The sequence below is a fragment of the Psammomys obesus genome, unplaced genomic scaffold, assembly GCF_907164565.1.
Source record: "Psammomys obesus unplaced genomic scaffold, mPsaObe1.curated_primary_1811, whole genome shotgun sequence".
Lineage (NCBI taxonomy): Eukaryota > Metazoa > Chordata > Mammalia > Rodentia > Muridae > Psammomys > Psammomys obesus.
Genome location: NW_026585587.1, coordinates 5,840,089 through 5,862,339, shown reverse-complemented (window position 1 = coordinate 5,862,339; position 22,251 = coordinate 5,840,089). Strand labels below are relative to the sequence as shown.

At 40.4% G+C, this 22,251-nt stretch overlaps 1 protein-coding gene across 1 annotated transcript in view; it reads right to left on the bottom strand.

Moving 5' to 3' along the window:
* The window catches only part of Lin9 (lin-9 DREAM MuvB core complex component), a 42,042-nt gene that overhangs the window by 1,800 nt on the left and 17,991 nt on the right, over nt 1-22,251 (bottom strand). The window contains exons 6-14 of the mRNA XM_055609142.1: nt 20,043-20,168; nt 15,923-16,080; nt 12,631-12,764; nt 11,953-12,072; nt 11,585-11,686; nt 9,722-9,802; nt 6,740-6,865; nt 761-940; nt 540-637 (exon numbers count right to left, since the gene is read on the bottom strand). Coding sequence (XP_055465117.1) covers nt 540-637; nt 761-940; nt 6,740-6,865; nt 9,722-9,802; nt 11,585-11,686; nt 11,953-12,072; nt 12,631-12,764; nt 15,923-16,080; nt 20,043-20,168 — 1,125 coding nt within the window. The remainder of the gene's footprint in view (nt 1-539; nt 638-760; nt 941-6,739; nt 6,866-9,721; nt 9,803-11,584; nt 11,687-11,952; nt 12,073-12,630; nt 12,765-15,922; nt 16,081-20,042; nt 20,169-22,251) is intronic.

Below are 22,251 nucleotides of genomic sequence, written 5' to 3'. Positions count from 1 at the left end.
GGCTATCCACCTGCACACACACAGTGGGCTATCCACCTGCACACACATAGTGGGCTATCCACCGTTATAGGAGTTCTGCAGACTGAACTCAAGTGCCCGGAGAGTGGGACAAGTGCCTTCACCTGTTGAGCCATCTCAAAAACCTCAAGCTTTTTATAGGGGGTGGAGAGGCTTCATTTTAGTTAGTAAACAGCAGTTTCTTACAAAACAGCTGAGGAAATGCCTTCAGGGAAGGCACAGCTCTGTCTGAGCACTGGTGGGAAAGCATGCTTAGGAGCAGGGAGTGCCAGGGATACTGAAGGAGAGGAGTCCCTGCTCTACAATAAACCTGAAACCAAATGATATGTTCTGATGCCCTCATGTATAGAGCTTATGTGAAACGTCTGTTCTGTCAACAGAATGCTATGTGAAAAGCGCTTTTAAATACATTTAAAGGATAAACAAATACACAAATACTTTACTAATAAGCAAATTTATGCAAACTACTAAGAATCAGCAGAAATTTAACATAAAATGATTAGCATATAGCTATAAATTACCTGATATTAGAAGCATCTATCGTATTCTTGATGTCATTTAATGAATCTGTGAGTGATTTGAATTCAAAGGAATTGAGGTCTCCTCCCTCTGCTAGACACTACAGAGGAAAAATGTTCCAAAATTTAGTTACATTTTATCTTAAATATAGAAATAAATAGGAACAAATACCGTTTTCTTAGCATAAAAATAAAACCATGAAGCTATTTCCTCTGAAATTTACCTTAATTTGTAATAAAATTGCAGTGAGCCTGGAGATTAAGTCCGTCAGATTTTCGTTTTCAACGCAGGGCTGTCCCGAGGAGGAGTTGGCTTGCCGGACAATTTCCTGGGCTTCTTCCTCACACCTCCGTCTCATGTCTGTTGGCTGATCAGCAGGCTGGAGCCCCTGGTCTGGTGCAAGCTGAACACGGAGGAGCAGAACATGAGCTATACTCTGACAAGGCTATGTGTATGTGGACGTGAGTGTGCCACGGCAGAGATGTGGGGATCAAAGGACATGTGGGGGAGCCAGCTCTCTCCTCCTATCACTTGGGACCTGGGTAAACATCCTTTCAGGTAGGGTATGTGACTGTCCATGTCAGACTGTACTTTCACGCTTCTGGCAGGAGTACCACAGTGTGATGCAGTCATTCTCTGTACATCATTACTGGAGGTTCCCTGTGTTCATCTGTCTCATTACTAGGAGATGTGTTTTTCTGCTCTGTTAAATAATGAAGTATTTGCCAGATGTCCACATAGTAAAGATGTCCCCTCTCTAATTAGTTTCACGAAAAGACTTTGAGGCTACAAAAAGCTCCTGTTTGGCATCACACGTTTCCTTACCAGTTTGAACATCCAAGGAGGCCCAATATTTGTATCAGCTGTCACTATGGTGTCAAATGTTATGTTTATTTATTTTTAATATCGTCATCACCATGTGAGTGTATTATATGCACATGTGCATACAGGGCCTAAAGAGGCCAGAGGCATCAGCTCCCCCAGAACTGGAGTAAAAGGTGGGTATGAGCTGCTGAACTGAGGATTGGAACGGAAGCCAGATCCTCTGCAAGAGCAGTGCTTTTAACCGTCGAGCCATATCTCTAGCCCCATGTCTTTTTTTTTTATTATTATTATTTCAATTTATTTACTTTGCATCCCAAGAATGGGCCCTCCCTCCTCTCCTTCCAGTACCCCACTTCCCTTTCTTCCCTCTTCTCCTCTTCCTTCCCCCCAGAAAAATGATTCCCTCCCTCCCTCCCCCCCGTATCAACCCTCCCCAGCACATCATGTCACATCAGGACTGAGCATATCCTCATCCCCTGAGGCCTGAAAGGCAGCCCTGCCTGGGGGAAGTGACCTAAAAGCAGGCAATAGAGTCCATGTTTGAAATAGCCCCTCCCCCCACTCAGCAGGCAGCCCACATGAAGTTTCTCCACCTTTATTTTTTGAGACAAAGTCTCTCACTAAACTCAAAGCGTATCAATTTCGCCAGGCTGGCTGGCCAATAGCAATGAGCTTCAGAGATCCCCCTGCCTCTGTGTCTACTTCCCCAACCTGCCAGTAATAGGATCATAGTATTATACCACTGCACCTGACTTTTAAGTTGGTACTGAGGGTATGAACTCAGGTCCTCATGCTTGAGTGGCAGGCACTTTACTGACTGAGCCATTTCTGCAGCCCAAGTTGGCACTTTTAAAAGAACTTTCTCTCAAAAAGGAATAAACAGCAGTATGTATTGATTCTGTTAATCTATGGACTCCTGGCTGATTTGGCCAGCAGAACTCTATGATGAGTTCCTTTTTAAATGTCCACATAGTTTGGGGTACATTTTCCTGGCATAGTAACATGGTTCATACTCATCTTCTGCTCTTTCTGCCCTCGGTCCTGAGACTGCCTCTTTTCAAGAATCCCTACTTCCTCTTGGAGATAATGTTGGAAACAGATCTGGCTGTGTGGTTATGTTCTCTGCTGCTAGGTTCACTCTGCCCCCAGGCTAGGCAGACATACACACTTTCTTATGCATCTTGTATGTACAAGCCGTGAATCCTCCCTGGCTTCCTGTACCAATCTAACACCTTGGGACCTAGCCTCTCTTCTCACAACTCCATTCTCCCAGTGAGAAACCTGGCTCCCATTATCGCCAATAATCCCCAACTCATTTGCTCAGCCCTAGGAGACACACAAGTTTTACTTCAGGCCACTGTGAGAACAAATCTTTACTAGTGAGTGTAGAGTTTGGTTTTAGAACAAAGGTGTATGCTAAAAACACTTGGTTTCTGACATCTGTACCAGTCTGTCTTCTTTAGTGTTGTTTGTTTTACTACTGAAATATGGCCAGGCTTATCTCTTATTCTATTTACTTTTAGAGTTAACTTGTACTTCCTAGTTTTTCTCTTCAGAGTATACTCTCTGTATTTGTGTATAAATGTTTCTATGTGTGTGCACATGTGTAAGGAAGGCCAGGTGTCCACCTCACTGCTTTCCATCTTACTTCCTGAGTCAGTCATCTAGACTGGCTGGCCACAGTGCCCAGGAACCCACCTGTTTCTGCTTCTCAAGCACTGAAATAACAAGCACGGGGATCAACACTTGTGCAGGAGGTACGCTATCAGAAGAGCATCCTCAGCCTCTTGTTTTGCTCTGTCCTGGTTTTGAGGTGCAGGGGCTCAAACTCAGGGCCTTGGGCAAACTATGCAAGTATTCTACTCCCGAGCTGCACCCCAATCATGGTTTACTTATATTTGTTGGAGAAACAAACATTCAAATACATGCTCTTCCTCCTGCCTCTCCTATACTATCCTGTACCCAAAGTAAGCTATGCTTTTATCTACTCTGTAGAAAGGATAGAAAGCTGATAAAGATGTACCATTCCTGCCCCACAGACCTCCCCCCACCCCAGTCTGTCTGTCTCTCTCTCATACACACTCCTGCTGGGTGGCGGCAGCGCATGCCTTTAATCCCAGCACTTGGGAGGCAGAGGCAGGGAGTTCGAGGTCAGCCTGGTCTACAGAGTGAACTTTAGGACAGTCAAGTCAAGGCTATACAGAGAAACCCTGTCTTGAAATACCCAAAACAAAACAAAACAACAAAAGCAAAACAAAACCCTAAGTTTTTAGCTGGAGCATATATAAATAACACAAAAATATCAAATCATAAAATATGAAAGTTATTGAGTTTTTACAAGTTAAACGTGCCTAAGAAGTCAGTGACTTCAGGGCTGCCTTGCAGAGAGCATGCCTACCAGCCCCACAGCTGGCTTGTGCTGGTGCCTGAACTCTGCAAACGGAATCATACAACTTTTAGTCTCTTCTGTCTGACTTTGTTCACAGAGTTGCAAAGTAACTGAATTCTTTAATTCCCATTTCAGGTAGCACTGCACTGCGCAATGACAGGACGTTTATTGATCCATCCTGGCATTTATGGGTATTTGCTGTTTCTGATTTTCCTAAATGATTTCATTATTTTAATTTATGTGCATATTTTGGAAATATATATATGCCAAAGAGGGCATCGGAGCCCCCAGAATTGGAGGTATAAACAGCTGTGAACCATGTGGCGGCTGGGAATCAATCAAACCTGGGTCCTCTTGACCAGCAGCCAGTGCTCTTAACTGCTGAACCATCACTGCAGCCCCAAGTTTCTGGTTTTTTAAATTTTATCTGTTTATTTTGGCATCCAGTTTCTGATTCTGGGGAGTAATAGGGAATGAACTTTCTAGTATATTTCTTTCGGTAAATATGTTCATCTGTCTCTGTCTACTAAGGAATAAAATTGCCCAGTCATAGCGCTCAAGTTTCTTATTTAAGTTGATTCTGTACTTCAAGAGCTTTGTGGAAATCAATTCATTTCACTTGAGTAGGAAAGAAGCCCACTCCAATGCCCATTGACTACACTACGACTGATGTGTAAGCCCCGTCTTCATGTGCTATTTTGTTATGGAAGGCTCTTAAACCCTGTGGTCTATACTTTTTCTCAATAGATGCTTATCAGGGCAGGAAACTTGTTTACTAGAATAAGTCACTGCTAGACAGGGAGCAGGCAACAGGGAAGTAGGAGGAAATAATTATGCAGCAAAGCACAGAGACATACGCCTGAAATCCAGCACTTGGGAAGCAGAGGTGGGAAGACCAGCCTGGGCTGTAGAGCAATACTGTATCATTAAAACCAAGGCACTGCTGGGTGGTGGGGGTGCCAGGTGGTGTCCTAGCACGCAGAGACAGAGGCAGGCAGATCTCTGGATTTGAGGCCAGCCTGGTCTACATAGTAAGTTCCAGGACAGCCAGGGCCACACAGAGAAAGCCTGCCTTGAAAAACAAAGAAAAAAACAAAAACTACTCCCCCCCCCACCAACCAAACAAATAAAACCAAGGGATTAGTAATGTAGCTCAATGGCAAGGAACTTGCCTAGAATATGCAAAGCCCTGGTTATACCATTACCAGAAACATTAAGAGGGTGCAGGGGTTAGGGGCGGGGTATAAATGAGAATGAATGGCTAAGGAACAGGCATAGGTAGCCACAATTCATTCTTTCAGTTCAGTTCAAGTAGACAGATGTCTTCATCAATGACAGACTTCTGGGACTTGCCAATATGGTCATTAGAATTTCCTAAAACAAATAGAGGGGGCTTTGCTAACACAGCTTCAAAGAATGCAAAAGCAGAGGCACTCTAAATCCATCACAATAATTTAACACTCTAGAGTAAGAGCTTCAAATTTAGGTGACAGTTGAACTACTCTTCTCATTTATAATCATATGTGAATGAAAAATTTCAAAAACTCCTCTGACCTATGCGCCTAAAATCCAGGATTCACAGCTAAGCCACAGTTGAAAGGAGGAAAAAACAAAATAATACAGGGCATGATTTCTGAGAACACATGTTGTTTAAAAAAGGAAAGGAGTGCCTGGTGAGATGGTTTAGTGCTTTAGAGCATTACTGTTTTTGCAGAGAATTCAGGTTTGGTTTCCAGTACCCACATGGTGACTGACAATCACCTGGAACCCCAGATCCAGGGCACCCAAAGCCCTCCCTGATCTCTGGAGGCACTGGCCATACACACGGTGCACATACTACACGCAGACAAAACACTCATACATGTAAGTAAGTTTAAGGGAGGAGGCTGGAGAGATGGCTAGCTGGTTAGGGTATTCGTTGCTCTTGCAGAGGAGCCAGAACCCCATGGTGGCTAGTAACAATGTGTAACTCCAGTTTCAGAGGATCTGACACCTTCTCCGGCCTCCGACGGCAGCAGGCATACACATGGCGCAGAAGCATATGCACAGGCTGACACCCATACATTAAAAAAGAATAAAAAATCAAAGTAAGCAAACCAAAATATGGTTTTGGGATAGTGGAATTAAGGTAACTGTTCTGGTGGTCATGATGGTGCATGTCTGTAACTCTAGCAAGTGGGCTAGAGGAGGCTAAGGCAGAAGAATTAGGAGTTGAAGGCTGACTATGTGGCAAGATACAGTCTCAAAAAACAAAACAAGGGATTGGGGAAATGATACGTTCAGTGGAGTGCTAGCCATGCAAACTAAGCACCTGAGTTTGATCTTAGCAGCCACGTAAGAAGCAGGCATGGCTGTATGTGTTTATAATCAGTGTCATAGAGGCAGAGGCCTAATTAGTGAGCCCTGGGTCCCAATGAGAACCCTGCATGATAAAACAGTGTAGATAGTTCCTGAGGAATGATACCCGAAACTGACTACTGACTCTGACAAACACACATGTATAACATCAAAACACAAAAGATAATTATTTTTCTGGATTTGTGAATTCTAAGTCTTTCTTAATTTCTTTCTTTCTTTCTTTTTTTTTTTTTTTGGTAAAGTGAGATCATTTATAAGTTAGTAATTGAAAATTGGTAATTTACTGTGATAAAATACCCTTTTAACACTGATAAGAGTGAATATATATGCAAAATACAGTCCTGCTAAAAGACCTTTTAAAGATACTGGTTTAGCTTAGAGGCTGTGAGAAGTGAAGGTAAAAGCATTAATCTTCAAATAACAAAACATGGAGGGAAAGTAACACAAATCAGGCTGGGCATGATGGCACACACCTTTAATCCCAGCATAGGCTATGGCAGAGGCAGGTGGCTCTCTGAGTTGGAGGCCAGCCTGGTCTGCAGAGTAAGTGCCAGGTCATCCATAGCTACATAGCAAGACCCTGTCTCAAAAAGCAAAAAAAAAAAAAAAAAAGCAATAAAAATCACTCACCTCATAGCAATACTGTTGAACTTTATGCAAAACTTTGTTTAGGTCCTTGTTCAACTGCTCAAGTTCTAGGACAATCGTTGCATATCTTCGTTGAAATTCAATGCCAATGGGCATGGAATATGATTTCTAAGGAAAAAAAAAAAAGCTTTTGATCAAGTTTTGTCTTGTTAGCAATGCAATTTCAGTAATCTAAGGTATCTAAAACAACCAGCAGGTCATTACACTAGCCTATAGTCAATGACACTCTTCTTACGTGATGGCGTAATGTTGGGAGATGGTCCTTGTTCTTAGGAATGCATGCTGTCTGCTATTCACTTTCCTCCTTTTAGTATTAATGTGTTTGTTTTACATTATGAGTGTGTGTATGTACATGTAAATGCCAATGCCCATGGAGGTCAAAAGTACAGGAACCCCTGCAGCTGGAGTTACAGGTGGCTGTGAGCTGCTCAGTGTGAACGCTAGGAATTGCACTCTGGTTCCCTGCAAGAGTAGTCTGCACTCTCAGCTCTATCTCTAGCCCCACTTACTTCTTTTAGTGGAGATTTTATACACAGAGAATGAAGAAATGAAGAAAACAGCCCTCTGACATCAGAGATGAAGCTCCAGGGCTGGGTGTTTGCCCTCTGGGCTCCATTCTTCTTTTGATCCAGTATTTCTACACTATGCCCCAAGAGAAAATGGTAAATGTGTAATTTGCTTTTTGATTCTACAGGAGGTTATAATCAATAAATTGTCTTGAGTTTCAGAAGAGATTTTGTACTTTGAAACAGTATTGAGACTGTGAAGGACTAGGGGGAATTTTGAAGTTGGTCTAAATTAATTTTGTACTGATATGGCTATAAAGCAATGGGGATACGGAGAGTAGAAAGTAGTAGTTTAAATGAGAATGTCCCCCAGAGGCTCAGATGTTTGAATATTTGGTGGCACTGAATAGGGAAGTTTAAGAGGTTCAACCTTGATGGAAGAAATGTGACACTGGAGGTAGACTTTTAAGAGTTTCAAGACTGTATGCCATTTCCAGTTAGCTTTCTCTACTTTGTGCTTCTGGCTGAAGATGTGAGCTCTCAGGTTCCTGCTCCAAATACCAAGATGGAATATAGAAAATGTAATGTCACAGGGCTGGGGTACAGCTTAAGAACAATGTCACAGGGCTGGGGTACAGCTTAAGAACAAAGTGTTGGCTAGCATATGAGAGGGCATGGGTTCAATTCCCAATATAGGGAGAAAACAAGTTTTGTTTTTGATACAGTCTCACCATGTAACACTGGCTGGCCAAGAATATACTATGTATACTAGGGTGGCCTTGAACTCAAGAGATCTGCCTGCCCTTACCTCCTGAGTGCTAGAATTAAAAGCATGTGCTATAGTACCTGGTGGTTATCATCTTGTTTGTTTTTCCCAGACAGGGTTTCTCTGTGTAGCCTTGGTGGTCCTTGATTTGCTTTGTAAACCAGGTTTGGCCTCAAACTCACAGAGATCAGCCTCTGCCTCCCCAAGTGCTGGGATTATAGGTATGCGCCACCACACCTGGCTATTTGCTTTTTAACGTTTTTGTTTTAACTTAAGTTTAATACAAAATTGCACAACATATACAATTCAATAGATTATTGCGCAGTAAACACAACTGTGTAAAACACAAGTCTGTAAAAAGCTAAACATGCTAAGAGAAATAAAAACAGCTATCTATGCAAAGATTAGTAGAGGAATGTTCACAGCAGCTTTAGAGAAATGAAAACTTGGAACATTTCCAAGTGCTCATCTATAACTGAATGGATAATCTGTGGCACAATCACAAAATGGGATGCTACTCAGTAGTAAAAAGGAAGCTAGAGGTGCAGCCCAGGGGTGTAAGCGCAAGGCCCTGGATTTGATCATAACACTGAAGGAAACAAAGCAGCTGTGCATTCTGAATCTTGTGACGAAGTATGTGGATCTCAAATCTGGTATGCGGAAACCAGGCATGAAAAGAGCTCATACAGACTGTATGACTATTTATACAATATTCTAGAAAATGCAAACCAATCCTAACCCATGGTGTCAGGCAGCATATCAATGGCTACCTAGAAATCAGGGAGAGGTTACCAAAGAAAATTTTAGAATAGCAGGAAGCACTTCTCTTTTGTAACAGAACATATGGTAACGTTTCACAGACATATGATCAAATTGTAAATTTCAAGCAAGTACAGCTGACTTGAGCATCAATTCTATCTCAAGAAAATTAGGGAAACTAGTTGGGTGGTGATGGTGCGTGCCTTTAGTCCGAGCACTCGGGAAGCAGAGGCAGGAGGATCTCTGTGAGTTTGTGGCCAGCCTGGTCTACAAAGCAAGTTCAGGACAGCCAAGGCTACACAGAGAAACCCTGTCTCAAAAAACAAACAAATACCCCCCCCAAAAAAAACACTTTTTTTCCCCCTTATCTGGCTAATAAAATCTTTGTCAAGTTAACTTAAATATGACAACTTAGCTATCGTATTCTGAGGCGCTTTTGAAAAGCTGTCATTACGACTTCCTTAGTGAGGTGTAGTCACTAGTTCTAGGAATGCCGCACTCACGTAAACGGTCCAGGGAGCTAGTTCATCCGTTCATCCTGTGCAAGTGTACAGTCAGTGGCCTTATGGGTAAGGCACTGTACCCCTCTGCTGATTAGTAGCACATATTCAATATACTAAGAAAAAGTGAAATCAAACAGGACTATGACATCCTACTGCCACCCAGGTGTGCTGGCACGTGCTTGTGCGCCAGCACCAGGAGGCAAATGCAGGAAGTGTCAGAAGTTAGAAGCCAGCCTCGTCTACATGGTACATTTCAAACCAGCCAGGGTCACAGCTAGACATGGTCTCAACAAAAACAAACAAACAAGCCACAAAGTTTTTCTTTTCAGAAGGCAGTAAAAAAAATGTTTTTATATATTTTATATATAAAGGCCTCACCATTTTAAAATTAGACAGATAAACAAAGGGAAATTAATCCTTAAATCCTTACCAGCTTTTCTGCTTCTGTGTTCATTTCCCTTAATTTCTTGATATGTTCTTTTTTAATCATGAGAATTTTTGATAATTTAGTCTGTAGAAAAAAAAAATATTTTGGAATAAATAGAGACATTTAGGTGTATCAGATTTCCAGTTTTCGCAGAGATGTTCTAATGGTACATTTTAGTGCCTCATTATAAATATGGTAAAGCATTTTATTTTATACATGTGAATATTAAGCAAAAATACTGTAACTCAGCACAGAACATACAATCTCAGCACTCAGTGTACTGAAGCAGGAGGATCATAAGTCTGAGGCCATCCGAGGCTACACAGCAAGTTCCAGGCCAGCCTCGTCTACACAATGAGACCTGACTTAAAAACACCCTATAGAAGAAAATATTATTTTAAAATCTACCATAATTAGAGGTGGTGCGATGGCTCAGCTGGTAAAGGCATGCGCTACCAAAGCCTGACCACCGGAGTTTGATTTCCACAAGGTGAAAGGAGAGAACCAACTCCCCCTTTTGGTTTTGCTTTGTTTTTCCAGACATGGTTTCTCTGTGTAGCCTTGGCTCTCTTGGAACTTGCTTTGTAGACCAAGGTCATCCTTGGCTACTAAATAATCTTGGAATCTATACATTTTCATTCTAGCCATTAGGTTAAGGTATAGGAAGTCCTAAATTTAAAATATGAAGTAACCTCTTGGGATTTCAATATTTTTCTCCTGCTTTAGTCTCACATTTATGTACAATCGGTACTTCACTTTTTAAAATTATTTTTTTTCCTTTGGTTTTTCAAGACAGTATCTCTGTGTAGCCCTGGCTATCCTTGAACTCACAGAGAATCTACCTGTTTCTGGCTCCTGAGTGCTGGAAGTAAAGTAAGGTGTGCGCCACCATCACCCAGCTCAAAAACAAAAAACAAACAAACAAAAAAACACTCCAGAGATCCATCTGCCTCTGCTATGAATAAAGGTGTGCGCCACCATAGGCCAGCAAAAAATATATATATTTTAAAAAGACTATTTTAGAATAAAATATTATTTTCAAAAAGGAAAAAACAAACAAACCTTGAAACAGTACTAGACTATGATTTAATCAAACTGTAACCTCTCTTTCCCGTTGTGTAAGGTCAAGAGTCTAGCTATTAGCTCGGGCTGGCTTTGAACTCATAAGTACCCTACCTCTGCTTCCCATGCTTACTTCACCGAATCTGGTTTTCTTTAATCTCATTTTCAAAACCAACTGCTCAAACCAAGCATAGTAACACACATCTTTAATCTCGGCACATGGAGGCAGAGGTAGGCAGATCTCTGAAAATTCTAGGCCATGCTGGTCTACATAGTTGAGTTCCAGGACAGCCAGAGCTACATAGTAAGACCCTATCTCAAGGACAAAAAAAAAAAAAAAAAAAAAAAAGTAACTCATTACTTTCTCTCCTGGACTCACTTTGTAGACCAGGCTGGCCTCAAACTCAAGAGATCCACCTGCCTCTGCCTCTCTGAGTGCTGGGATTACAGCTCATTACATTTTTAAGAGTCAGACTATTCAGAAAGACTGTTACATATTATGTTTTTATACTTTAGTTTAGACTTAGATTTCTCAGTGTCTAATCCCTAGGTACATCATAAGTAAACAGTAGTTTCTCAGACCAAAAAAAAAGAGAGAAAAGAAACAAAACAAGGAAGACCTCAAGTTATTTTTTTCTATTGTAACTTTGTTTTAAAACTTTTTGAAAACAGCAGAGCCCTGAAAATCTACACAATGACTGAAAGAATAATACATAAAAATGTTTGACCCACAGAAAGACTCCAATTTTAACAATACCAAAAACATTCAGTTTCCAAGCATCAAAAGCATTCGGAGCAACTCACCACCTGGATAAGGAATTCTACTGGAAAGCCTCCCAATGTCTCCGTGTCAGAGCCAGAAATTTTACTTCTCCATGGTGACTGTCCTAATAAAGGGTCACTATCCTGAGGGACAGAAGGAATCATCTAATCACTGACAGTATCATTAGATAAAGTGAAAGTTCTGCTTAATTAAAATTATAATTACAATTAAAATACAATAACAAATACTTCCAGAATTTGAGCAACAATTTACTTATTTTAATAACTACCAATCAGCTCAAAATAATATAGGTAGCTCAAGTCCTGGAGTACCTGTAGTGTGTGCTTCATGAGAACACAGTTTATACTCACAGAAGTTACATTACTCAGTGCATTTCTATACTACTTACTGTAATTGGCGACTGGAGAGGAGGGGTGTAATGTAACCGCGGGGGTGTCATAAAAAATCGAGAAGGCCGCTGTTTTTGTCCAAAGGCAGCAATTGGCATTGTCTCATGAGGCTCATTACTCTTTGAAAAAAAGAATAATCCATAAATCTTGGAGAATTTCTAAGCATTGTAGTACTGTATATCAACTTGAAATATAGCATCTTACCAGTCCAGATTGCAGTTAGTTTTAAATTTTATTTATTTATTTAGCATCTATAGTCTATAGGACAAGCATTCTACCACTGAGCTGTATCTTCAACAGTTGTTATTTATTTAAGAAGCATGTAAGGCTGAGGATGCAGTCCTGTGGTTCAGTGATCACTAAGCACTGGATTCAATCCAAACCCAAAATATACTCATGATTGTGAACACAAATATGTGAGTACACACACACACTTTCATGAATGCATGCATAATGAATAAGGCACAAGGGAGGGACCCTAGCTTTTGGAAACAAAACATAAGTACAGTCCTCCAGGGATCTAGTATACATGTTTAGGAAATCCTAAGGATCTGTTCTTTGGATTGAAACCTTGATTCTCTCATAAAAGACAATTTATAAGAAAATACTAAAGTAATGAAAAGGCACGAAATACAAATATACTACCAAGCACCGTAATTTAATAAGACATTACTCACAAGAACCTCGTAGTCAGGAATGGTGTGAGTGCCAAGCCCTGTCCTATCGAAGGTTACTCTGTAAGTAGCATTAAGAGTGTCCACAGCATCTATCTGACCAGTAAAAAGACCGTCATGAACGCCACGTAATCGAGCTGAGAAAAGAAACAGAGGCATTGTCATATTTAGGACATGCAAAGAATTATCAAATAAAACTGTTCTAAGCATGTAGCTTAAACCATAAAAGCAGAGTGTCACTGTCTATTAGTTTTAACATGACTGTGTACTTTGTTTTTAATGCTTAGAGAATTAAAGTTTTTAAAACAAAACAAAACTGAAATGTTGGTCTTTATTTAGTATTTATTTAGTATTCTGCCTGCATGTGTGCCTGCACGCCACAAGAGAGCATCAGCTCTCACTATAGATGGTTATGAGCCACCATGTGGTTGCTGGGAATTGAACTCAGGACCTTTGGAAGAATAGCCAGTGTTCTTAGCCTCTGAGCCATCTATCCAGCCCCTGAAATGTTGATTCTTAATTCGACACATAAATGAAATGATATAGCTACCAAACAGACTAAATAAAGAAAAGACTGCCATTCAGAGTATAAACCCCTAAAACTAGTAAAAGAACTCTGGATATCTTCTTGAAACAGGGTTTTCTCAGTGTAGCCTTGGCTGTCCTGGACTCCCACTGTAGACCATGCTGGCCCTGAACTCACAGAGATCTGCCTACCTCTGCCTCCCTGAGTATTGGGATTATAGGTGCATGCCACCACGCCTGGGCCTGGACATCATACTTTTAAGTGACATATTAAGAGTAGTTTATTTTCAACTTTAACTAGGCTCTCATGTTATCCCAGGCTACTCTCAGCTTTGCAAACTCCGAGTGTTATCCTTGTGGAGATGAGTGACCAGCTAGCAAGAATGTGACAGGGAGAATCCAGAGAGTAGGGAGAAATAAAGACTGAAATCTTCTCATTCATCTCTGGCTAACTGGGCAACTATGCAAATGGGCAGGAAAGACCCACAGGACCCTGCAGAAAGTAAAAGTTAAAGACTTTAAAACCAGCAGCAATTTTCACAAGTCAATGTGAGGTCTTTTTTCAAACCTTTGCCCACATCAGAGGCTCACCACTGAACTATAGAGAGGCGCAGGGGCAACACCTTGAGAATCAGGGTTAAAAATAAGCATTAAAAAGCCGAGAAGATGCAAAACTTGAGAGATGACTCAATGGTTGAAAGCACCGATTCTAGAGGACGCAAATGTGGTTCCCAGCACCCTGTGGTTGCTTACAACCATCCTTAACTCCAATTCTAGAGGATCTGATGGCTTCTTCTACTCTGCATACACTTGGTACACAGATACACATGTGGGCAAAAGAATCATATACACTGAATAAGAATAAAAGAAAAAAAATAAAATGAAGACAGAGCAATAGCTGCAAAGGCAAACTACTATAGCAAATTCAATCACACTATACAACTACAATATAAAGTTCCCACAGTATCACATTTTCAGCCAAAAATTATACTAGATATGTTAACTAGGAAATACAATTCTAACTTAGGAAAAAACATATAGCAAGGAAGGAGCAGTGAGTATGTGTGAATATAATCAAAATATACTGTATACATATGTAAAATTCTCTAGAGAAATGGCTCAATGGTTAAGAACACTTGATGCTCTTGCAGAAGACCCAGGTTTGGTTCCCAGCACCTACACAGTGGCTAACAATTGTCTATAACTCCAATATTTAGGGACCCAACACTGTCTTCTGGACTCTGAGGGCACTAGACGTGGACATGCATGCAGACAAAACACGCATACACACATATAAAATTTGTAGTTTTCTTTGTTTGTTTTCTTCTCAAGATGGGGTTTCTTTGTACGGCCCTGGCTGCCCTAGAACTCAGTGCATGGCCTAGGCTGGCCTTGAACTCAGTGCATGGCCTAGGCTGGCCTTGAACTCAGTGCATGGCCTAGGCTGGCCTTGAACTCAGTGCATGGCCTAGGCTGGCCTTGAACTCTGCTGGCATGAAAGGCGCGTGGCAGCATGCCTGCTGTAGTTCTGGTCTCTGAAGACAGGGCCTTATGCACACTAGCCAGTGCTCGCTCTACACAGTTACAACCGCAGCTAACCTTGAAGTTCTCAATATACCTTCCTCTTTGTTATAACTAACCTGGACATACAGGATCAAGCCTGTAAAACCAACAAATATGGTATCTCACAAAAGAACTGTCTTTCTTTTTTTTGAAACAAGGTCTCTCTTTGCGACCCTGGCTGTATTAGAACTCAAGATATGCCTGCCTCCACCTCCTGAGTATTAGAATTAAACTGTATGTCACTACCACCTGCCAAACATTTAGTGAGGTATTGCTGTCATTCCATCAGATCCAGTGGCAGATGTCATTCCATCTGCCACTGACTGCAATCATCCTGCCTTGGATTCCAAAATAACTCCAGCTTCAGGTGTATGCCACCATAGCGCTCTGCCTGACACACTTTTAAACAAACACCCTACTAAATAACTTAGTTTTATTCAATTATTAGAAACAGATTATTTCTAGACCCAATTATAACAAGAACAATGTTGCTTGTAAATTAACTAGATAAAGCTGGTTATGAAACAAATGACATACAAGCAAAATATAGAACAATTAAAAAAATTTTTAATGTATTTAACTATACTTATTCCAGTGAATCTTATATTTCATCTTTATAGCAGACTGATTTTTTTTTTTAATTAACTTCTTTCTCTTTTTGGGGGGGGGGGGGCCAGGAGGGGAGGTTCCTGGGGCTTAAATCATTACTGTGCTAAAGAAGCACTTTCCAGTAAGCTATCTTCCCAGCCTTTTTCCATTTTGAGGCAAGGTCCAGCTATGTAGGTAAGCCAGGCTGACCTCAGCTCCCATGGATCTGCAATAACAGACCTCTGCCAACATGCCTGGCTCCTTTAGCTCATACTGTAATAAATATCACTGAATTCACATATATACTTTAATGTACTTATTTTTATTTTATGTGTATAATTGTTTGCCTACGTGCATGTATGTGTACCACATGCATGCCTGGTGTCCCGACAAGTTAAAAGTGAGCATCAGATCTACCTGAAACAGGTTGTGAGCCGTGTAGGTGCTGGGAACTGAATCCAAAACCTTCACAGAAGCTGCAAGTGCTTTTAACTACCAAACCCATCTCTTGGTGGTTTACTTTTAAAAGCATATTTAAACAACTGCTGCAGAACCAGAGTTCTGCTTCCTAAGTCTTAGCTACAACTTGCAAGTGACTCATAAGCTTGTTTTCACTTACCTGTAACTTTGGTTCCAATAACCAGGGGTAGAGGAATTTCATCTGGGAGATCTTTGAATTGTGAAACATCTGCAACTTTCCTTTGTTGTAAGAGCCTTATTTTCTGCCGTTTCTGTTTTAATGCTGATCTCTCTTCCTCAAAAAATGCAGAAGAACATCTAAAATAAATTACAGATATCATATAAACTAAGCCAGGCCAGGCTAGCATTATAGTACACACCTACAATTCAAGCACATGTACAAGAAATATAATAAATTATGTTTGAAGTGTATAATCAGATATATTTTGAGGGGTTGAGGAGATGTCTCAGCAGTTAAAGTACGTGGTGTGTAAACAAGACTGGTGTCTGGACCCCAGGAGCTATGTAAATGCTAGTTGGGTATGGAAGCCTGCCTTTAATTGCAGCCTAGAAAGACTGAGATGGGATCCCTAAAACAAACCAGCTGGAGTCTCAAAGAATAAGCTGAGGTTGTATGTGGTGGTGCATGCCTTTAATCCTAGCATGCTATGATAGATCTCTGTGAGTTCCAGGACAGCATGGTTTAAATAGCAAATTACATGACAGCCAAAACAAAACAGCAGAGACCTTGTCTCAAACAGCAGTAACAACAAAAGAATGAGTGATGATGAAGAGTCCCTTTCATGCCTCCACACACATACACACATCCAAAAACACAGATACATGAAAAAAAGAAAAGGCGAGCCTATCCACCAAGCTTGAATTTAACCCCTCCCACCCACATGATAGAAGGAATATCCAACCCCCATAAGACATTCTCTGATCTCCAAACCCATACTCAAATAAATATAATAAAAAGACAAAAATGTATATTTTTATCTAAGCCATAAAACCCTCACCACAATCAGGGTAATGAGCATACACTCCAAAAGCTTCTTTATCCCACCAATTCCTCTTTTCACTGCTCTTTCATAATTTTACCTCTCAAGCAACTCTCTGTCTATAAGTTCACCTCTCAGCAACCAAGTAAATTCATCTTATAGATTCGTTTCTACCCTCTGTCTATAAGTTCCAGATATTTTTGACATTGTCTTTTTTATTTGGAGTCACATAATACTTCTATTTTTTTATGAAGTAAAATTGAGATTTCCTTTTATCCCTCCTAGTTCTAGAATCTACTAGAATTTTAAAACAAAAAATTCAATTCAGTAGTACCTAAAACTATACATTACATAAAATTGACTTTATGACTTTCTCTGGCAGTTTCATTTTTTTGAAAAAATTTAACACGTATTGAGTGTTTTGTCTACATGTATATCTAAGCTACATGCATGCCTGAAGCCTATGGGGACAGAAGAGGGCGTCAAAACCCCTGGAACTGGAGTGACAGGTGGTTGTGATCTACCATGTAGATGCTAACAATCGAACTTGAGTCTTCTGGGAGAACAGCAAGTGCTCTCTTTTTTTAATAATATACTTTTTAAAAACACTTTATTTTATTTCAGTTTATATCATTAGTGTGAAGGTGTCAGATCCCCTGGAATTGGGGTTACAGACAGTTATGAGCTGCCATGTGGGTGCTGGGAATTGAACCCGGGTCCTTTGGAAGAGCAGACAGTGCCCTTAAACCACTGAGCCATCTCTTCAGCCCTATTGTTTAATTTTTAAATATTTAAATATCTTCGATCCTTTTAAATTTCCTGTAGATTGTTGTTTCTAGTGTAAATCTCCATGATAAAGTCAATTCTTCCCCTCCTCCATGTAACTGAGAAGTGTCTACTAAATTCCCAGAAATATGTGATTGTACTGAACACGATTTTCTTTTCCATTCATCTTTCCATTCATCGACGGTTACCACCTGCTTTAAATGTGGTCACTTAATAACCTGTGCTCCAGTTCTTGTACTGACAATCTTTGGTTTGTTTGTTTATCCGGTGTGTTTGGGTGTTTTACCCGCACACATGTTTATGCGCCACATGTATGCCCAGTCCCTGGGAGGGCAGAAGAGGACGCTGGTCCCCTGGAGATGGAGTTCCACATGACTGTGAGCCTAGTGAGTACTAGAAATCATACTCGGGTCCTCTGGAAGAGCAGCCAGTGCTCTCAGCTGCTGAATAATCTCTCTAACCCTTTGTCTTAATGACTGTCTGAATACTTCAGCTGACACCTGATAAGTGCTGTTCTTCATTTCTTTGTTTTTTCAGGCTTCTTCTACTTGATTTCTCCCCTAGCAAATAAAAATTTGGGAGGGAGGGGGACCAGCAGGTAGGAGACAGGGTTTTCACAATGTCAGCCTTGCTGGCCTGGAACTCACTATATAACTCATGACAGCCTTGACTCATGCTAATTACTATGTAACTCTGCTACCACTCTTTTTCTGCAAATACAGAATTTAGGATTAACTCGTTAATTTAAGATAGTAAATCTTCCTTTCCAAGATCATGTGTTCCTCATATTTGTTCATATATATCATGTTTACTATTGAATTCCTTCCTGATAGTTTTACTTTTTCCCTACTTCCTTTTTATATTGTAACGAAATGCAATTTCACCATTGATTCTTGAAAAAATGTGTGTGCATGCACAGATCTGGCCTGGTGTACAAGCAGAAATCAGAGCTCAATGTATGAAGGTCTGTTCTCTCCTTTCACTATCTGGGTCTCTGGGGTTGAAGTCAGGTTGTCAGGACTGGCATCAAGGCCCTTACCTGCTGAGCCATCACCCAGGCCTACACCAGTTGATTTTTTGCCTAAGTGTGTGTATGTATGAACATATATTTGTATATGTGTATACATATGTATGTATATCACATGTGTCGTATCCAAGGAATCCAGAAGAGAAGGCATCACATCCTCTGGGACTGGAGTTACAGACTGCTGTGGTGCTAGGAACCAAATCTGGGTCTCCTGGAAGTATCCTTCACCACTGAGCCATCTCTCCAGCCTCAACTGAGTCCTGAAGTTAGGGTATTTCTCAAAGTTTACTGTATTACTAATCTGTATTATAACTTGACTACCTTTAAAAAAATTTTTTTTTCATAAAAACTCAAGCTTTTAGATATATGTATGAAATTCTCAAAGAATAAAAACAGGGGGTGTGATGAAATATTTTAGCAAGTAAAGGAGGTTGCCATCAAGCCTGACAACCTAAGCCCCAGGGCCTACATTGTAGAAGGAGACAATTGAAACCAACGCTCACATATAGACCTTCAAATGTGCACCATGGCACACACAAAGTAAATACATGTGGAAAATATACACACGACCTCATAGCTTGCTTAGGTATTTTCCAGGGCAAGTAAAAATATTTTGTGGTTGGCCCTAGGAAGCAACAGGCACAAATTCCTGGTTTTGATCTCCAGCACTGCATTTACAAAACTGGCCATAGCATCTCCTACCTGTAATCCCAACACTTAGAAGGTAGAGGCAGGAGGATGAGAAGTTCAAGATTAACCTTTTGTTATGCACACCCATTTGAGGCTAGCCTGGGGTACATGAGACTCTGATTGACAGACAGACAGATAGAAGTGGAAGGGGGTAATGGACACAAAGGGCATAAGTAATTTAAAACAGTAACACTGGGGCTGGAGAGATAAAATTAAAATACCCATTAAAATAATAAATCTTTAAAACAGTAATATGTTAAAATTTATAATTTGAAAAAAATGAAATTGTGTATTTTATTCTAAGAGTACAAAGCACCAACATTATTTATTAAAATGATATATTTAACATATAATCAATTATTCTGAAAGTTATGTTTTTGTACTAGTCCTTTGAAGGCAGATGTAGATGGATATTTATCTGTTCAAGGCCAGCCTAGTCTTATATAGTTTCAGGCATGCCAGGGCCACACAGTGAGAACTGTCTCAAAAACAAAAAACAAAAAACAAAAAAAAACTAGCCAAGGTAGAAATGATACTATTGGGCTGGAGAGATGGCTCAGAGGTTAAGGGCACTGGCTGCTCTTCCAGAGGTCCTGAGTTCATTTCCCAGCAACCACATGGTGGCTCACAACCATCTGTAATGAGATCTGGTGCCCTCTTCTGGCGTACAGGTGTCCATGCAGGCAGAACACTATAACATAATAAATAAATCTTTAAAAAAAAATGATACTATCAACTATTTATTAACTTTAAAAAACAATTTTTTTTTTTTTTACCTCCGTGGTTTTCCCATTAGCCGCCTGATTTTTCCCCATTCTACTCTTGTTAATTTTCTCGTTTTCAAATTAGGAAAAGATTCCTTTAGGCATACACAGAAGTCATTATCTCCTTCAAAAAGTGGCCTGTAAAACAGAATGGTTTTATGGTTTTATTTTATTGGTTAATACTTAATGTGTTACTTTCTTCAGTAAAATTTAAAATCCACCTTCCAAAGCTGGGTAAAGTGGTACATGCCTTTCATTCCTGGGGGAATTAAGAGGTACTTGGGAAGAAGAGGCAGGAAAATCACATGTCCAAGGCCAGCCTTGGCTATATCACTATTTGTAGTTACACTGTGACAAAGCAAGTTTGAGAGCAACATGGATTACAAGAAATCCTGTCTCAAAAAAACAAAAACAAAATACACATTCTGATTTTCATCATCCTATTAATCACAATGTGTCTAACTTTCACTTCTAAATCATAATCATATGTAGGGCTAAAGAGAGAAAGGTACTTAGTATATGAAATATCTAAAATGTGAAGTTATAAGGAAATAATCTAGATTGAAGTTCCAGGAGACTATGTATTTTCCTCAAATCTCCATCTGGGACTACCCTCTGCCTCTGGCGTCTCATCTAATAAAGACAAATAGTATTAGGCTCAAAGTATCTTTGTCCCAAAGGAAAAGCCATCACCAAGGAGTCCTCTCCTCTTTGGGATTAACCAAGTCTTGTAACACAGGAGAACTCTAGAGGGTAGGGGTAGTTTTGGAAACTCCCAAAATAACTCAATCACACTAAGACACCATGAAAATGTTCTTAAGACCATCAAATAATTTTACTCATGAGTTTTGAGAAATGAAAAGTCCAGTTTTCACAATGATACATAATATAAATATCCATGAACTTTACAAGCTTCTGAGTAAGTGACTGTTTACGGAGGACAGAGGAAAGTACAGATAAATAGCCAAACAACTACCAATAACTGGCACAGGAGATAGATAAAATCAGAGACGATTTTCAACATGCCTATTGTCTGGTAATTGGATTTCAGCCGATCTCTATGTGCTATTCAAAATTCCTGTCTAGTTAAAGTGTCTAAACACTAGCTGTAAATGAAAAGATGACTCTCCTAAAAATGATTTGTCTATTTCTCCAGATTTATAAAACAAATCTCATTTGGTAAGAGTAATGGTGCTTTGATTTAGGTTATATTCATTTTATAGTAGTTGCTAGTTACAATACAGAAATTATGCATGCATTTAAAACTTTTCACGAAATGTATAACTTCTTACGGGGCAGGAAGAGAGAAAACTGTAACAGAGATGAATTAAAGTGCACTAAGGAAGAGAAAAATGGACTCTCCATTGGGCACGGTGGCATATACCTATAGAGACTGAGGCAAGAGGATCAGCCGGAGTCATGATGGGAGGCAGAGGCAGGCAGATCTCCAGCCTGGTCTATATAGCTAGTACCAGGCCAGCTAGAGCAATTAAAAGAAAAAAAATTATTTGAACCCAAGCCTGAGCAACACAAGACCTTGCCACTGTCCCTAAAACAAACAGAAGATTTAAGGGGAGAGGAAAAAAAGAAAAACAAAAGGGGAGGGCTGGAGAGCTAGGTCAGCAGAGCAGTGCTCACACACAGGGCCTGGGTACATTTCCACCCATATAGCAGCTCACAACTGCCTACTGTTCTTAGTCCCGGGGGATCGATCCTATACCCTCCGACTTCTGTGGGCACCTACACACATATGGGGTACATGAAGTCATGTAGGCAAGCATACTTATACATAAGAAATAAAAATAAATCTTTAGAAAAGAGACCGAGGGGAGAAAAAAAGTCAATGAAATGATTGCTAATGATATTCTGCTATACTCATAAACTGGTGCCTAGCCCAACTGTCATCAGAGAGGCTTCCTCTGGCAAATGATAGGAGCAGATTTGGAGACCTACTGCCAACCATCAGGTGAAGAGTTTAAAATGGAGGCTCCATCGGGTCCCTCCCCTCAAAGCTCAGGGAACTCTGTGGGAAAGTGGGAGAACTGTAGAAGCCCAAGGGGTTGAGGACACCAGGAGAACATGGTCCACAGAATCACAGGGCTCACAGGGGCTCAGAGATTGAACTGACAGTCATGGAGCCTGCATGGGTCTCTGCTAGGTCCTCTGCATATTTTATGGTTGTTAGCTTAAGGTTTTTGTGGGACTGCTGACAGTGGCAGTG